Source organism: Bos indicus, chromosome 17 (genome assembly GCF_029378745.1).
Source record: "Bos indicus isolate NIAB-ARS_2022 breed Sahiwal x Tharparkar chromosome 17, NIAB-ARS_B.indTharparkar_mat_pri_1.0, whole genome shotgun sequence".
In the NCBI taxonomy this organism is placed as follows: domain Eukaryota; kingdom Metazoa; phylum Chordata; class Mammalia; order Artiodactyla; family Bovidae; genus Bos; species Bos indicus.
The window spans coordinates 35,020,271-35,038,098 of NC_091776.1; the positions used below are offsets into that span (position 1 = coordinate 35,020,271).

The 17,828-nt window shown below is 41.1% G+C and overlaps 2 protein-coding genes across 2 annotated transcripts; one reads left to right on the plus strand and one right to left on the minus strand.

Annotated features, from left to right (window-relative positions):
- Positions 1-32: 32 nt before the first annotated feature.
- BBS12 (Bardet-Biedl syndrome 12) lies at positions 33-12,604 on the minus strand. The gene is made up of 3 exons (XM_019977382.2): positions 12,447-12,604; positions 4,238-4,300; positions 33-2,248 (listed from the first exon to the last, which is right to left on the minus strand). The coding sequence occupies exon 3, from the start codon at positions 2,230-2,232 to the stop codon at positions 106-108; it is 2,127 nt and encodes a 708-aa protein (XP_019832941.2). The 5' UTR covers positions 2,233-2,248; positions 4,238-4,300; positions 12,447-12,604; the 3' UTR covers positions 33-105.
- A 139-nt stretch (positions 12,605-12,743) lies between these two features.
- Positions 12,744-16,920, plus strand: LOC109571138 (centrin-4). Its single transcript, XM_019977380.2, has 5 exons — positions 12,744-12,907; positions 14,086-14,226; positions 15,372-15,500; positions 16,091-16,228; positions 16,402-16,920. Exons 1-5 carry the CDS (start codon positions 12,905-12,907, stop codon positions 16,489-16,491), a joined length of 501 nt encoding a protein of 166 aa, XP_019832939.2. The 5' UTR covers positions 12,744-12,904; the 3' UTR covers positions 16,492-16,920.
- Positions 16,921-17,828: the final 908 nt, after the last annotated feature.

The window sequence follows — 17,828 nt, forward strand, 5'->3', positions numbered from 1 at the left end:
TTGGTAAAAGCTGACATTTCAGACACTGAGACTTAACTACCAGAAAATTTATTATTAGCATGACATGTTACCAAAGACAATTTTACAAAGACTTAGCCAATAACTTTACAAAAATAAAAAGCCTTCTGATTCCTGTGAACTTTTCTGTGTGTGTGCAAGTCCAGTGATAATTTCATTGTCTGTCTGAAGTACTAACAGTACTAAATCCAGAGCTCGGCGCCATGCCTCAATTTTTGGTGTAACAACGTCATAAACTCTTGGAATTGGTTCCAGCTTATCTGAAATGCCTAAATTTAAAATTACACTATTAAGTTTACTATATTCATTCAAGATGTAAGATGAAGGAGAGCCAGAGTCTGCAGCATTTTGTAGATGACACTGAATGGATGTGGCGGCTTCAGAGTCTGATGAGTAAACGGCAGTGTTACGCAGGAGAGTTGAGAGGTACCTGTGCCATCCATCTGCCAGGCATTTAAGCACCGTAGGTCTATACAGTGCTGCAGATGAGGCCAGCCAAGAGGAAGTGTTATGCAGCCACCCTGAACAGTCTTGATTTCCTTTATTCACAGACTGTCCCGCGAGACTCTGAAGATGGGTAAGACACAAAATTTCAACTGCGCCACCTCCAAGGAAGACCTTTTGCTCTTTCAGAGCATAATACAGACGAGAGGCACAAGTCCAGAACCTATCTTCTTTAGTTTGCATCTGGGCAATGACTGGGCTAGTCAGCACTACTGTAACCAAATTAATTCCTTCTGTTTTTAACACGACTGCCATTCTGCTGATCCCATCTATAGTGTCAGAGGGAATGCTTCTCCACGTGGTCACAGAGACCCCACTGCCCACACAGTTTTCATTCATGTGTGTGAGGTAGGCCACCTGCACGGCTCCCGAAGCCTCTGCGAAAGCCTGCAGCACACTGTCTTGCACCGATCCAATTACCAGCCGCTTACTATCGGTGCATTTTTCAGCTAAGCGTTCAGACACATTTCCTCGTGCCAGGACAAGGTTCACGTTGAACTTGATTAACACCTGTAATACATGATCTGTCCACAGTTCTTCTGAGCTGTCTTGTTGAACCTTCACGCTTTCTGACACTGTTTTAATATTTGCAGGCTTATTAAATCCCAGATGGCGGTAATTCTCAGTGAGGTCACCCTCAACAAGAACTACACGGACCGGCTGATTCTGCAATTCCTTGACCAGAGTAGCAGTGGACATTGACACAACAGTGATGTATCCTGGACAGACACAAGACAAAGTGTCAGGTAAGCCCGGTAAGCAGCAGGTGAAGATTCTTGAAATGTCAAAGGGGAATAGCCTGGTATGGCTGCCTCGTTGCCTGCCTGCATTCTGATGCTGCAGCCGTACTGCTTCGTCCACTAGCCTCATGCTGCTGGGGTCTCCGTGACTCAAACCCACCTCCAACTCTGCCAGATTGCTACAGCTGTAAGTCTTTGGAGCAGCTGCACTAAGTTGTTCTAGAAATCCACCTGGCTTGCTTATCCAATGACAATCTGTCCTACTAAAATGTCTACTGTGGGTCAGGACTGACTTTCGGCAGTGGGTGTCTGCAAGCAGGTTGTTTTTCAGAGTTTGAGGAGTTCGTGATATGTTCTCATCTGCTTCAAACTTAGCCTGAAGCCTTAACAGTTGAGGTGATTTAACAGGTCTCCCAGAAAGACTGCAGAAGGCCAGTGACTGAGAGGTCACGTCTTTGAGATCATGCTCTTTCTGGACCAAGCCAGTACCTGAAGAGATTTGTAGAGAAGGGTACAAGCTGACACTAAGTCCAGAAAACGTTTCTGTGCTGTCTATATGGTCACATACACTGTGGATAGGTACTTGAAGGGATTCTACCTCTTCAATGCATGAATTCAAGCCTTCTGACATCACAGACGCTATTAATGACATGGGGACACCCAAATGAAGACATTCTTCGGCAGCACTGCTCCATGCACCAACGAGAAACAAAAGAGTACTGGTTCCAGTTCTGTATGTGCTGTTTTGTGCCTGAATTGCTTCATTGAGAAGTTGTCCCACTGCACTGGTTAAATCCAAACTTTCAAGAAGCCTTACTGTTGAGCTAATTAACACACTTTCATGGCACTCTTCATCTATAATAAATTTGGATGATTTTACTGGGCCTAGGAAAGTTCTTCCTGTTTCGGCAAATGAGGAAAGTTGTTGCAGTCCTGTGTGCCTTCTTCTGTTTATGACCCTGCAATCCATCACCAAGAATCATCATCTGCAAATAAAATTAAAACTTGGAACTTTATTCAGGGTACTTCAGGGTTCTAAAAGATGCTTATTAAAAGGAAAATAAGATATAGTTCCTGCTTTTGAGGAGTTTCTGATATATGTAGTTTCCATTAAATATGGCCAGTGCAATGACACAGCATTAATGATAAAGGTATGGGTGTGTGGAGAAGGAACACTTCATTCAACGGGGGAAGTGGATTATAAGGCAGGCAAGAGGCAGTACTTCCAGAAGAACGTAATGTTGGACATGAATAATTTGAAGTAATTAGCAAGCTGAAGGAAGTAGTAGTAAATGCACTATATGTGACAAAAACAATTTATTGGGATAACACACATAATTTAGTTTCATGGGAATATAAAGCAAGTAGTAAGACGAAGCAATAGAAGGAAAGAGACTGGATCATGAAAGGTAGTAGGCACCGTGTCAAACCTGATCCTACTTATCATGGGAAATATGGAAATGTTTTAAGGGGAGAAGAAGAAACACCTTGATGTAGTGTTTGAAAGCACATACTCTGAATCTAGAAGTCTGGGTTTGAACTTGTCTCTACTGCTTAAATTGTGTGGCCTTCAGCAAGTTTCTTAACATCTCTGCCCTGTTTTCATATCTGAAAAATGAGGATAATAACAGAATCTACTTCACAGGGTTATTATAAGGTGTTAAGTGAGTAGATAGTTCTTAGAATAGTGCCTGGCACATAATTAGTGCTTATGAGTACTTGCAATAATAATAATACATTTATAACATAAAATTAAGCAAAAAATATTAAAAATAAAATTAAAGAATATAAAAATAATAACTTTATTATTATTAGTGCTCTGGATATATTACAGTGTAGACCACTGATTGGATGGGTGCCAGACTGGGGGCAGGGAGGCCATGGTTATCCAGATGAGAACTGCTAGAGGGATGCAAGTGAAAGGATGGATTTGGTTATTGATTAGAATATGAGGAGGGGGGAAGCAAGTACTATTTAAAAGGAACTTCAAGAGCAATTAGACTTTTTCACATAATATTTCAGAATTCACATCTAAAATTAGAGGAAGAAGTTATAAGAGGAAGTCTTTAGTCCAATAAAAGAACTTTTTAACAAAGTACCCTCTAACTGAAAAGCCATCTGTAATAAAATAACCTGAGTTATGAGGTATGAGCTCTTAAAGTACTAGAGCTAAAACTGCAGATAACATACACTTCTCTTCCAACTCTAAGCCTTTAATTTCTTTAACTATATATTTTTTATCACAGTCTTTTAAATTCAAATGTCAAAAAGCCAACAACTCTCAGAGTTTTGCTTTTCCTCTAATGCGGGTCTCGACACTAGTAAATTTGTTCCTATACTATCTATACTGAGATGCATCTCTAAAGCTGAAGAGTACTACAGTTCAGACACACCTCAGGATCAGCAGGAAGCCACAGCATAACTGATGCTCAACAGCAGCTTCCTACAGGCTTTTGAGGGCTAAGGAGAAAAGCCAGTACAGCCAAGGAAAATATATTAATATAACAAATTGTTTGAACTTGGCTTCAAAACCTCTTCTGTGAAATTTTCAATTCTGTAAAACAAAAATAAAATTCTTGATATATTCAGTTCTGTCTCTAGACAGCATGCTGAGACCCATCCTGTCTTACAGTTCTCTGATTTTACCATATGTTTGCTGTCCTTTACCCCAGACAGGGAAGACTGAAGGCAAGAGGAGAAGGGGCAGCAGAGGATGAGATGGTTAGGTGGCATCACTGACTCAATGGATATGAATCTGCACAAACTCTGGGAGATTGTGAAGGACAGGGAAGCCTGGCGTGTTGCAGTCCATGGGGTTGGACAAAGAGTAGGACACGACTTAGCGAGTGAACAACAAACCCATGTATCAATTCTCTACTAATCCAGTTTAAATTCCCATTTGCCAGTTATTACAATCACTCTCTAGTATATTCTCCCTCAAAGCCCTTGTCTTTCTTTTGGTTCATCTTACTCACCTTGCAAAACCACTAAGCTTGATGAAATCCAACTCTGTCTACTCCATGCTTACATTGAGGCAGCTGAAAATAAACAGAGAAACAAACAACCATGCTGACTGGTGTCATTTTAAGTTCATGACTTCAAACTGATAAGTGGCCCTTAATACTGCCTGGCAATCTATTTTTGTAATCCATTTTTTTTATTGTTATTAGGTTCTATTTTTAAAAGTTTCATTTACTCCTGAGTACAAAGGATATTTCATATTTCTCCTAAAAGCTTTATGAAAATTTATAAATTTATTGAAATTTATAAAAAATTCATCTAACATAAACTTAGCTATTTTAAAGTACACATTTCAGCAACACTTTGAACATTTATAGTGTTGTACAATCACTACCTTTATCTTGTTCCAAAACATTTCCATTATCCCCCAAGAGAAAACCCTGCGGTGTTAAGTAGTCCCTCCCTGTACTCTCAGCCCCACCAGCCACCAACCTGCTTTCTTACCTCTACAGACTTACTTATTCTGGATATTTCATATAAACAGAATCATATAACAAGGGACCCTTTGTGTCTGGTTTCTTTCACTTAGCATCATGCTTCTGAAGTTCATCTGCACTAAGCAAGTGCCAGTATTCCATTCCTTTTTATGCATGTAGGTCGGTGGCTATCATTTTGTTTATCCATTCATGGGCATTTGGATTGCTTCTACTTTGGGATTATTGTGAAAAGTGACACTAAAACATCTGTGTACAAGTGTTTGAGTATCTGTTTTCAATTCTTTGGGGTAGGCACACACCTAGGAGTGGACATCTGGTAATTCCGTATGTGTTTCTGTGGAACTGCCGAACTTTTCTGTAGCAGCCAAACCATTTCACTTTCCTAACAGTAATGCACAGGCCTTTACATTTCTCCACACTCTTGCTCTATTAGTTTTCTAGGTCTGCTTTACCAAATTACCCACAAATGGGTGGCTCAACAACTACACATATTTACTATCTCATGGTTCTGGAGCCTAGAAGTCTGAAATTAAGGTATCTGCAGGGCCACACTCCTTTTGAAGGCTCTAGGGAAGAATCCTCTGGGCCTCTTCCAGCCTCTGGCTGCTCCCAGAGGTCCTTGGCTTTGCCAGCACAACGCCAATCTCTGCTTCCCTTTCACGTTGGTTGCTTCAGAAAAATTTGTTGAAAAGATAAGCTTGAAAAGCCAAAACTTGCCTTTTGCTTTTGTTTTTCATTTCTAACACATTTTGGGAGCTTACTAAGTAGAAGGCAGTTTACCTGCATCACAGAATGTAGTCTTCACAACAACAATAACACACATATATATACTACCATTAATCTACTTTAATTATGTACAAAATGAATAATAAATAATATATAAATTTTACAGCTAGTAAGAAAAAGGTTAAGACCTAAAATCCATGTTTGTCTAATGCCTAAGCCCCAAGTTATTATCTACTCTACAATACTGCTTTCTGGGGGCCCCTCTACCCAGCATGATAGTAACTCACTCTCTTTTGTAGAATCTTCCACTGCACTTCCCACTTCAAAGCTTTTATGCTTTCTTCCAAGCCTTGTTCATACCCTTAACATGGATAGGCCTTTTTTTTTCCTCTCAGGTATCAGTGTCTCTGTTTATGGTTTCTGCACTATGCTTTCTATACTATGCTTGTTTATTTGGCTCTGGGCATGTGGGATCTTTAGTTGGAGCACAAGAATTCTTAGTTACAGCACAGTTCCCTGACGAGGGATCGAACCCAGACCCCCTGCATTGGGAGCTCAGAGTCTTAGTCACTAGACCACCAGGGAAGTCACTCTACACTATGTTTAAGTCACAGAATGTCACTGACTGTAACCATGCTGTGCTCAGTTGTGTTTGACTCTTTATGAATCAGAAATGGCAACCCACTCCAATATTCTTGTCTGGGAAATCCCATGGACAGAGAAGCCTGGCAGGTTACAGTCCATGGGGTCACAAAGAGTTGGACATGACTTAGCGAATGAACAACAACAACAACTAAAGTACTTGGTTTAGAACACTAAGACATGCAAAGCTTTTCAGGAGTTGGATTTTAAAAAATTAATGTCTTCTGAAAAGGTATGATCAGCTACAAAATCAAGAGTTTGCCTAGCTCCAATCCATACAATGTGCGAGACCCGGGTTCAATCCCTGGGACGGGAAGATCTCCTGGAGAAGGAAATGGCAACCCACTTCGGTATTCCTGCCTGGAAAATCCCATGGACAGAGGCGCCTGGTAGGCTACAGTCCATGGGGTCACAAAAAGTCAGACATGACTGAGCGACTTTACTCACTTTAATCCATTCCCAATACAGTCTAATTATTTCACTCCACTGTTTAAAACCTCCAACCTGGAAAATAAAGCTTTTATACCTGTTACAGGAGTCCCTTATAAAAATAATTTGAAATCTTTTCACTCCTCTGTTCAGAATTCTGCAGAGCCTTCCCATTTTACTCAAGTGAAAGTGAAAGTCAAAGTCCTTACAGCATGCTAAGAATCTGTACTTCTCCCCTTTACCTCTCTGTCTCCTACTACTCTATCCCTTGATCACTCTGCTCTGGCCTCCTTTCTGTTCCTGGAACATGTAAGGCATGCCTCCTACCTTAGTGTTTCTGTTCTGCTTCTTCCCTCTTTCTGGGATGCTCCTCTCCAAGAAATCTATGGTCTCACCTCCTTTATATTTATGCAAATATCCCCCTTTCAACAAGATCTATCCTGAATACCCTATTTAACAATGCAAACTCCTCTTTTCCCTTATGGAAATCCCTACATTCTGGACTCCCTTTGCTAAGTCACTTCAGTTGTGTCCGACTCTGTGCGACCCCATAGACGGTAGCCCACCAGGCTCCCCCGTCCCTGGGATTCTCTAGGCAAGAACACTGGAGTGGGTTGCCATTTCCTTCTCCAATGCATGAAAGTGAAAAGTGAAAGTGAAGTCGCTCAGTCGTGTCCGACCCTCAGTGACCCCATGGACTGCAGCCTTCCAGGCTCCTCCGTCCATGGGATTTTCTAGGCAAGAGTACTGGAGTCGGGTGCCATGTTGCCTTCTCTGGGACTCCCTTTATCTGCTCTAATTTTTTCCCCATAACATTCAGTTCACTTCAGTTCAGTCACTCAGTCATGTCTGACTATTTGTGACTCCATGAATTACAGGCCTCCCTGTCCATCACCAACTCGCGGAATTCACCCAAACTCATGTCCATCGAGTCGGTGATGCCATTCAGCCATCTATCCTCTGTCATCTCCTTCTCCTCCTGATCCCAATCCCTCCCAGCATCAGAGTCTTTTCCAATAAGTCAACTCTTTGTATGAGCCAAAGTATTGGAGTTTCAGCTTTAGCATCAGTCCTTCCAAAGAACACCCAGGACTGATCTCCTTTAGAATGGACTGGTTAGATCTCCTTGCAGTCCAAGAGACTCTCAAGAGTCTTCTCCAACACCACAGTTAAAAAGTATCAATTCTTAGGTGCTCAGCTTTCTTCACTGTCCAACTTTCACATCCATACATGACCACTGGAAAAACCATAGCCTTGACTAGACGGACCTTTGTTGGCAAAGTAATATCCCTGCTTTTGAATATGCTATCTAGGTTGGTCATAACTTTCCTTCCAAGGAGTAAGCGTCTTTTAATTTCATGGCTGCAGTCACCATCTGCAGTGATTTGGGAGCCCAAAAAAATAAAGTCTGACACTGTTTCCACTGTTTCCCCATCTATTTCTCATGAAGTAATGGGACCGGATGCCATGATCTTCGTTTTCTGAATGTTGAGCTTTAAGCCAACTTTTTCACTCTCCACTTTCATTTTCATCAAGAGGCTTTTGAGTTCCTCTTCACTTTCTGCCATAAGAGTGGTGTCATCTGCATATCTGAGGTTATTGATATTTCTCCTGGCAATCTTGATTCCAGCTTGTGTTTCTTCTAGCCCACTGTTTCTCATGATGTACTCTGCATAGAAGTTAAATAAGCAGGGTGATAATATACAGCCTTGACGTACTCCTTTTCCTATTTGGAACCAGTCTGTTGTTCCATGTCCAGTTCTAACTGTTGCTTCCTGACCTGCATACAAATTTCTCAAGAGACAGGTCAGGTGGTCTGGAATTCCCATCTCTTTCAGAATTTTTCACAATTTATTGTGATCCACACAGTCAAAGGCTTTGGCATAGTCAATAAAGCAGAAATAGATGTTTTTTCTGGAACTCTCTTCCTTTTTCCATGATCCAACGGATGTTTTTGGTCTCTGGTTCTTCTGCCTTTTCTAAAACCAGCTTGAACATCTGGAAGTTCACGGTTCACGTATTGCTGAAGCATGGCTTGGAGAATTTTGAGCATGACTTTACTAGCGTGTGAGATGAGTGCAATTGTGCGGTAGTTTGAGCATTCTTTGGCATTGCCTTTCTTTGGGATTGGAATGAAAACTGACCTTTTCCAATCCCGTGGCCAGGCCTATCACCTTACAAAATAGTACAGTATACTTATTTAATTTACTATCTATTGACTATGTCCCTCTCTTGGAAAGTAATTCCTAGAAGGGCAGTTTTAGTCAGTGATGTACCCCATATACTGAGAACTACTGAGAACTTGATATATTACAAGTACTCAATAACTATCTGACAGGTGAATAAATGAATGGTTTTCACCACATTTATTATCTCATACTTGAGTACAGAAGTGAAACAAGATTAAACAGATGCCATTTTCAGCATTCCTCAACCATAAATTTAAGGTTCAGCCACCCTTAGAGTCAACATAATTCTTATTTGGCACTTAGTTGAGGCCCTTTAACCGCTTCCAAAATGTTCCTCCTTTACATGGTTGTCAGAAATAGCTTTGAAAAACACAAACCTAATCAGATCATTCCACTGCCTAAAAACATTTATCTTAGAAAAAAGAATTTTTATTCCTAGCTTGATATATCTGACTTCCAGCTAATTTATAAGACTAATCTCTTCCACCTTTCCTTATAAACCCCATGATCTCACCACACTACAACACACATGTACATTCATTTTTGCACATATTATACTCTACTCTGAATATCCTAGCCTTATCTTCACCTTGGCAAATGCTATACATCTTTCACGACCTAAGGCAAATGCCTCACTTTTTGGTACAGCTTCTTCCAATTCCTCAAGGAGTAGTAGTACCTCCTTCTTTGGCTGCCAAAGTACTTTCTATATACATCTACTAAGGCACTTAGCATCCTGAATTAAAAATCATGTGTTTATGTCTGTGCCTTTCTCCCCCACTACTCTGTAGGTTCCCTGCCTTCATTCATCTTTATACTTTACACTCAGTTTCTTTCAAACTCACCCAATAAATGGCATAGTATGTGATACACAGAAAGCATTAAATAAATTTAGTAGATTTAAGAGTTATATGGGTTTAATTTTTTTCTAGATTAATATTATTAATGTTCTAGAGTAAAATTAGATTAGTAACAGCTATTTTTCAATGCCAAGTACTTCCTAAGACCTAGAAACCTTGCAATCTATACCCATAATTGAAAAATCATTTTCACTATAAGTTAATATCCCAAATATAAAAGCCTAAATTAAAAAATGAGGCAAAAACAGGTTAACACATTACTCAGTCTTTAAACTGCCAAGAGATCAAACTTGATCCAGCAAAGTCTAAAAATCTGAATTGTTTCTACTTGGTCATTATTCATTTCTGATTTCAGAAATCCCTTTAATACTAGTTGTAAAGATGAACTGTATGTCCTTGAAACCAATCAAGAGCAACTTTCTCAGTGAGATTAATGGCCTGAAAAATCCATATATAGTATAATTAAGTGACTGAACATTTTCCTTAATTCACAAACTATCTTGAATTTGCATCATTTTCATTTCCACTGGGGTAACTTTACACATAAAAATCACTTCTAATATTAGAACAGCCCACCTATTTTCCAGAATCCTAATGAGTTGGTTTTTTTCCAGTCAATGATTACAATGCTTGTAAGGTGCCTGGGATATAATGTAAATAAAACAAGATGTTGGCTTTGGAAAACGTGCCATGTTTCTACTTACTGAAATAGAAGAAGTGATTTTGGAGACTACTTCAAGAATATACTTTGCACAATTTTCTTTCCTTCAGTTCAGTTCAGTCGCTCAGTCATGTCCGACTCTTTGCAACCCCATGAATTGCAGCACGCCAGGCCTCCCTGTCCATCACCAACTCCCGGAGTTCACTCAGACTCACAGCCATCGAGTCAGTGATGCCATCCAGCCATCTCATCCTCTGTCGTCCCCTTCTCCTCTTGCCCCCAATCCCTCCCAGCATCAGAGTCTTTTCCAATGAGTCAACTCTTCGCATGAGGTGGCCAAAGTACTGGAGTTTCAGGTTTAGCATCAGTCCTTCCAAAGCAATCCCAGGGCTGATCTCCTTCAGAATGGACTGATTGGATCTCCTTGCAGTCCAAGGGACTCTCAAGAGTCTTCTCCAACACCACAGTTCAAAAGCATCAATTCTTCGGCGCTCAGCCTTCTTCACAGTCCAACTCTCACATCCATACATGACCACAGGAAAAACCATAGCCTTGACTAGACAAACCTTTGTTGGCAAAGTAATGTCTCTGCTTTTGAATATGCTATCTAGGTTGGTCATAACTTTCCTTCCAAGGAGTAAGCGTCTTTTAATTTCATGGCTGCAGTCACCATCTGCAGTGATTTTGGAGCCCAGAGAAATAAAGTCTGACACTGTTTCCACTGTTTCCCCATCTATTTCTCATGAAGTGATGGGACCGGATGCCATAATCTTCATTTTCTGAATGTTGAGCTTTAAGCCAACTTTTTCACTCTCCACTTTCATTTTCATCAAGAGGCTTTTGAGTTCCTCTTCACTTTCTGCCATAAGGGTGGTGTCATCTGCATATCTGAGGTTATTGATATTTCTCCTGGCAATCTTGATTCCAGCTTGTGCTTCATCCAGTCCAGCGTTTCTCATGATGTACTCTGCACAGAGGTTAAATAAGCAGGGTGACAATATACAGCCTTGACGAACTCCTTTTCCTATTTGGAACCAGTCTGATGTTCCATGTCCAGTTCTAACTGTTGCTTCCTGACCTGCATACAAATTTCTCAAGAGGCAGGTCAGGTGGTCTGGTATTCCCATCTCTTTCAGAATTTTCCAGTTTATTGTGAATCCACACAGTCAAAGGCTTTGGCATAGTCAATAAAGCAGAAATAGATGTTTTTCTGGAACTCTCTTGTTTTTTCCATGATTCAGCAGATGTTGGCAATTTGATCTCTTCAAGAAGATAAGGGAGATAAAGGGAAAACCCTATGCAAAAGTTAATTCTTCCTGAATCCAGTGTTGGAGAATCCAGTATGATTTTTAGAAGTTTCTCTAGAGAAGGCACTGCAGGAGGTAGAGAGTCCAGGCGTGTAAGCAATTAAGCGTTAGAAGTTTTAATAGACTATCACCTCCTTCATTCCTACTCCCCAAACTTAAGCTGGCCCCTGACTAGATTCAGACCTGGGCTGAACCAGTAAGTCTGTCCCTCTGGACAAGAATTTGCTTTGGACATCTAAATCTTGACGGTTAATGAGTCAAATGGATTATCAGGCTACCTACGCTGGACTCAAGTGAGGATCTATGCTGGAAATGGTTGGAAAATCAGCCAAATTTGGCAAAAAGGAATCTTCCCACTGGAACAGTTGAAGGTGATAATGTGGTGGTGGTGGTGGTGGTGGTGGTGGTGGTGGTGGTGGGTGGGTGTGGGTGTGGGTGTGTGTGTGTGGGTGTGGGGGTGTGTGTGTGTGTGTGTGTGTGTGTGTGTGTTTTGGGGGTGGGGGAGGGGCGGTAGAAAAGGCTGATAGCGATTATGCGTGGGTCCAACGTGCAAAGAAACGCTACCACACAGGTAAAAACTCTTTCCTATGCCGAGAGTTTTCATGTGAATGCCAAGGGCCCAGGCACACAGCACGCCTCTCCTGTAAAGAAATGTTGCCAACTAGGCCAGAATCCCGGCAAACCACGGAGGAGGGAAGCGGTTAAAAAAGCCAAGGCCCGCACACTGTGGAGGCTGAGGGACGTCTAGCGGCGCAAGCAAAGGGCAGTCCCCTTCGACTCTGGTAATCTGGCCGGATGATAAACCTAAGCCTGGACCAATTTACCAGGCTCTAGAGCCTCATCCTTTCCTCCAGGCCCCAAAGGGTCAGAAAAAGAAACAAGAGCTCCCTCACGTCTCCACCAAAGACTTACCATTTGGTAGAAACACCTCCCTACTAATCTCGCTTTCGTCTCCATCCCTACGAGACGCTCCCCGACGTTCTGCTGGCACTGGGAAGCCAAGACACCAGGGTAAAGAACCTTCCCTTACGCCTCGTATTTTGCGCAAGCGCGCGGCGGGCTGGGCGGGCTGGTAGTTTTGGTTGCTAAGATACCAGACGGAAAGTTCCCCTTAACGGTAGGCGGGTAAAGGCAGACCATTACGCTACTGGTAGAGACTAGAGAGAGGGGGCGGGCCTCGAGGGTCTTCTTTTTTGACTATTGGGTGAAACAACTGTCAGTCAGTGGGGAAAAAAGCCTGGATAGGCGGGGCTGCAGGAGAGATCGGCGAGAGCGGCCTTAGCAACGGTTTGCTGGCGGTGAGGTACTGTTGGGCAGCTCGACTGGCGGGTAAAGCTAGGAGGTTCCGGCCTGGGGCGCCGGTTGGAGACATGGTGAGTGCGAAAGTGCAACTTCTTATTGGGGCTGAGGCTGAAGTTTCTCCCTGAAATAAGGAATTCTGTTTGGTTTTTGAAATGTATTATTCGCCTCCTTTCATTATCCTCGAGTGTCATTAGTAACCCCTCCATTCGTCGCCGAATAGAAGCGCAGTGTCCGTGGCTCTAGGGACGGAAGAGCGGTTCTCCAGTTTATTTTTTCCCCTCTTCAACCCCAGCAACCGTTTTACCAATGGCGTTGGAGACAGGAACCACTCGCTAGCCAGAAACGAGTTGAATACAGAGAATAAGAGGCTTTAAAACTGTTGAAGGATATGGGCCTCTAGGAAAGACATCCGGAACCCTGAAAAAACTGGCCGGGGAAGCTACGACCTCTGCCATTGGAACTACTGAAGACCAGACCAGTGTAGCTGCCGTCCAGGCATGAAGAATTCGCTGCTACCACGACCAACTCTTAATATATGTGAAGCTGGTGTCTAGATACGCAGTGACATGGAATCTCTGATACTACTGCCTCTTATCCCAGAGCTGAAGACATGATACTGAAATGAGGCTACAGCAGAAAATGGCAGATAGCAGGAAGATGACCTCCATCTTTCCTGGATATTGATAATTGGTCCAACCTTTATTCTTCTCCAGATCCCTGGAGTAATTTTTTTAACCTGAAAAATGTATTTTTTTTCATTTCCCAGTCTTCAATATAGAAAAGTACGTGAGAAGGTGGGAAAAGATACGATGTTTCAATCAACCATATCTCATACATTTTATTATGAGACTTACAGGCACAGATGAAAGTAAATATGCCTTAAACACTGCTGTTCAGATATACCAAGTAAGGCCATTGAACACTGCTGTTCGGATATACCAAGTGAGGCCAATTTTTTCCCATATAACATATACTATTCTGGCATGTCGTCTTTGCCTTTTCTGCTTCTCAAAGGGCACTAAGTTGAAAGAAAACCCCAAGATGTAAAAAAGAACCAGGCTTTCCAGCAAGATATATATTTATAACTAAAAGCATAAATGTTAGCAAAGGGAAAGGGGAAAATTCTTGAGGTTCATTATATGGAATAGGATGCTTGACTATATTTATTATACTTAGTCCATTAATTCTGGTTCTGGTACTTCTTCCAGTTACACAGTTTATCTTTCACCCACATGTGTATTTATTACAGGCATCCAGACCAAGTTCAGACCAATGGGAAAAAAATGCAGCAAAAATTGAATTGAATGAAACTCAAAAGCAAGAAATTAAAGAGGCCTTTGATTTATTCGATGTTGATGGGTCTGGAACCATAGATGTGAAAGAACTGAAGGTTCTGAAATTACTTCTAATTCTGAAACATTTGAAAAACTTTATCATTGATTTATTGCAATCTTTAAGTCTTTCATTAACAGTAGCTTTCTGAAAGCTTGATATAAAATCTCTTAAGTGCAGACACCTACCCCTTTAGTGTATAGATCTGGCCTACACTAACCGAAATAGTATCTTGTTAAGTATTTTACTCTTGTTTTATGAATGAGTAGGTCAAAGCCTTAGTGATAAAGAACCTGCTTGCCAATTCAGGAGACATAAGAGATGCAGGTTGATCTGTGGGTTGGGAAGGTCCCCTGGAGGAGGGCATGGCAACCCACTCCAGTACTCTGGCCTGGAGAAGCCCATGGAGCCTGGCGGACTACAGTCCAATAGGGTCGCACAGTTAGACATGACTGAAGTGACTTAGCACTCACGCACACAGGCCAAAGCCCATCATGAGATTGAAACCTAAGCATGCTGATCTGACTTTCTAGGTTTAAGCTGCTGCTGCTAAGTCACTTCAGTCGTGTCTGACTCTGTCCAACCCCATAGACAGCAGCCCACCAGGCTCTCCCATCCCTGGGATTCTCCAGGCAAGAGCACTGGAGTGGGCTGCCATTTCCTTCTCCAATGCATGAAAGTGAAAAGTGAAAGTGAAGGCGCTCAGTCATCTCCAACTCTTCTCGACCTCATGGACTGCAGCCCACCAGGCTGCTCCATCCATGGGATTTTCCAGGCAAGAGTACTGGAGTGGGGTGCCATTGCCTTCTCCAAGTTTTAAGCTGCTGCTGCTAAGTCACTTCAGTCGTGTCCGACTCTGTCCGACCCCATGGACAGCAGCCCACCAGGCTCCCCCGTCCCTGGGATTCTCCAGGCAAGAGCACTGGAGTGGGCTGCCATTTCCTTCTCCAATGCATGAATGTGAAAAGTGAAAGTGAAGTCGCTCAGTCGTGTCTGACTCTTAGCGACCCCATGGACTGCAGCCTACCAGGCTCCTCTGTCCATGGGATTTTCCAAGCAAGAGTACTGGAGTGGGGTGCCATTGCCTTCACCGAGGTTTAAGCTAGTCCAGAGTAAAAAAGAGAGACTGTAGTAATTAACAGGTAATTTAAGAGCTAGGAATGAGACTGTGGCCTATTACAACTTATCTACTTTCTATTTCAGATTGCAATGCGGGCCTTAGGATTTGAGCCGAAGAAAGAAGAAATTAAAAAGATGATAGCTGAAACTGACAAAGAAGGAATTGGCACCATTAGTTTTGAAAAATTTTTTGCCATAATGAGCGTAAAAATGGTATGGTAGTGATTTTGTTTTTCAGTGAAATACAAGCAATAGCCTTCTACATTTTTTGGCTGGAGCAATCAGAGGAAAATATAACCATCTTTAAAGATGGGTAGGATTTAGACAGATAGGCATAACAAGATTAAAGACATTTTCAGGGTAGTAATGAAGACTGTCCAGTGTGAGAAGAGGATTTTTGTTAGGAAATAATAAGGATAGAGAGAATGGGGCCAGCATTTTGAAGCCTTGAAATCAGCAATTTATTGCCTCTTTTTCTCAGGCATAATCCTAGAGAGCACTGAATGAGACAACATGCGTATTGTCTTGGAGCTTACATATTTGATAAGGGATCTCAGTTACCTGAGGTCAATAAGAGACAGATTCTCTTTGTCACTCTGTGGCTCTTCCACTTAAATAAACCCTGAGTTTCAGTACCTTGAGGGCAGATGTGAATGCACTGGAATAATTGCCAAAAGTCAGAAGAGCAGTAAATAAAGCTCAGTCTACCTGCTATATTTCTGTTCTAGACCTCAAAGAACTATGCATCTAGACTGATAAATAAATGAAAGACTAATGACATTTAGTTGTTTTTGTTTTTAAAGAGTAAAAAGGATGAAAAAGAAGAAATACTGAAGGCTTTCAAATTATTTGATGATGATGATACAGGAAGTATATCACTGAACAATATCAAGAGGGTTGCTAAGGAACTAGGGGAAAATTTAACAGATGATGAACTTCAGGTAAATTTCACTTATTTGTATAATTATAATTATACAATTTATATAATTTTTAGTTATATTCTTTGGTTATATTAATAAATTTAAAATTTGGTTTTGAGTGTGTATTTGAATGTTCATTTATATCATCCCTTTTTAGTAGATTTCACATATCCTATTTACCTTTCATTTTACAGGAAATGCTTGATGAGGCTGATCATGATGGGGATGGAGAAATAAACAAGGAAGAATTTTTGAAAATGATGCAAAAGACCACTCTTTATTAATGCTGTCTTTTGTGCCTTCTGGAAAGTTGTTAACAAGTTTGTATTTGTTGTAAGTTCCATAATAGCTGAGTGTATTCATTTTCAGTGTTTATATACACAAACTCTTGATGTCTAATCCATGTGAGAAGTTACATGTTGCTACCAGTATTTTGTTAAATCTATAACATCAAGAAATAAAATGTAGTGACTTCCTTAAACTATGAATCTGAAAAACAGTATTAATTACAAGTGCTATTTTTAGAGCTCCAGGTTCTAAAACTTAGATTTTTTAAAAATTTATGGAAATTGGCCCCACATCATATGAATTTGGCAATCCAGCCATTACTTTCCCTATTATTTTCCTTTTGTGAAACTCTAAAAATGAACATTTGCTTTTTAACTGATTATTCAGATGTGTAAAGTCTTAAATAAAACTGTCTGGCAGCTTCATTATTTGCTAATTTTCTTATAAAGAAATTTAAAGCAGCACTTACATCATCCAGACTTTCCTACACATTTCTTTAATAGCTGTGTCCCTAGGACAGGTGCTAAAGATTTTACTTATGTTGTCTCAGTTATTATGTAGAAGCAGTACTAAACACACAGACAGTATTAACTCCATCCTACTACATATGAGAAAACTAAAGGTCAGAGAACTTAAATTTTAAAATTGCTAAAGATCTCAGAATTCACTTACTTTTATCCCAGAACAAATTAAAACTTACCTGGTTTTCCACATTTTCCTTCCTCTCCTGGGAGCAAGATCAAATCCAACAGTAGAGAGATAATTTAAGAACCTGCCATAAAGGTGGTTGACATTAGAGTAATGCTTACTAAAAGAAAAATCATCTCAATCACTAATCAACATCAGAGATTTTTGGATTGTCTGCTAGTAGAAAGGGTTATGAAGGATCCAATGAATTAGATGTGGATCTTACTGTGTCTAAGTTGGCTGGTAGTTCCTGTGGTAGGCATCTTCTGAAGTGGTTCTCAGTGATCCTAGTTTCCTGGTATACCTGCCCTTGTGTAATCCCTTTGTTGAGTGTGGGTGGAATAGATCTAGTGAATGGCTACTAATGAACAGAATATGGCAAAAATCATGGGCTGTCTCTTCCAATATTAGGTCTTAAAAGCCTGTGACTTCCCTCTACTGGCACTCTCCTGACTTTTTTTTTTTTTGCTTGCTCTAGCGAAGCAAGCAGCTGTGTTTTGATCTGCCCTATGAAAAGGACCACATAGCAAGGAGCTAAGCGTTGGAGGAACCTAGGCTTTCAGTCTGTCAACAAAAAACTGAATCCTGCCAGCAACCATTTGAAGGTGCTTGAAAATAGATCCCTCTCTAGTTGATCTTAGACTGC

Coding starts and splice junctions, on each gene's coding strand:
- BBS12 (XM_019977382.2), bottom strand. CDS start 2,232: ATGGATTGCAGGGTCATAAACAGAAGAAGGCACACAGGACTGCAACAA.
- LOC109571138 (XM_019977380.2), top strand. Junction 14,227..15,371: donor TAGATGTGAAAGAACTGAAG/GTTCTGAAATTA, acceptor TTTCTATTTCAG/ATTGCAATGCGGGCCTTAGG. Junction 16,229..16,401: donor TAACAGATGATGAACTTCAG/GTAAATTTCACT, acceptor TTCATTTTACAG/GAAATGCTTGATGAGGCTGA.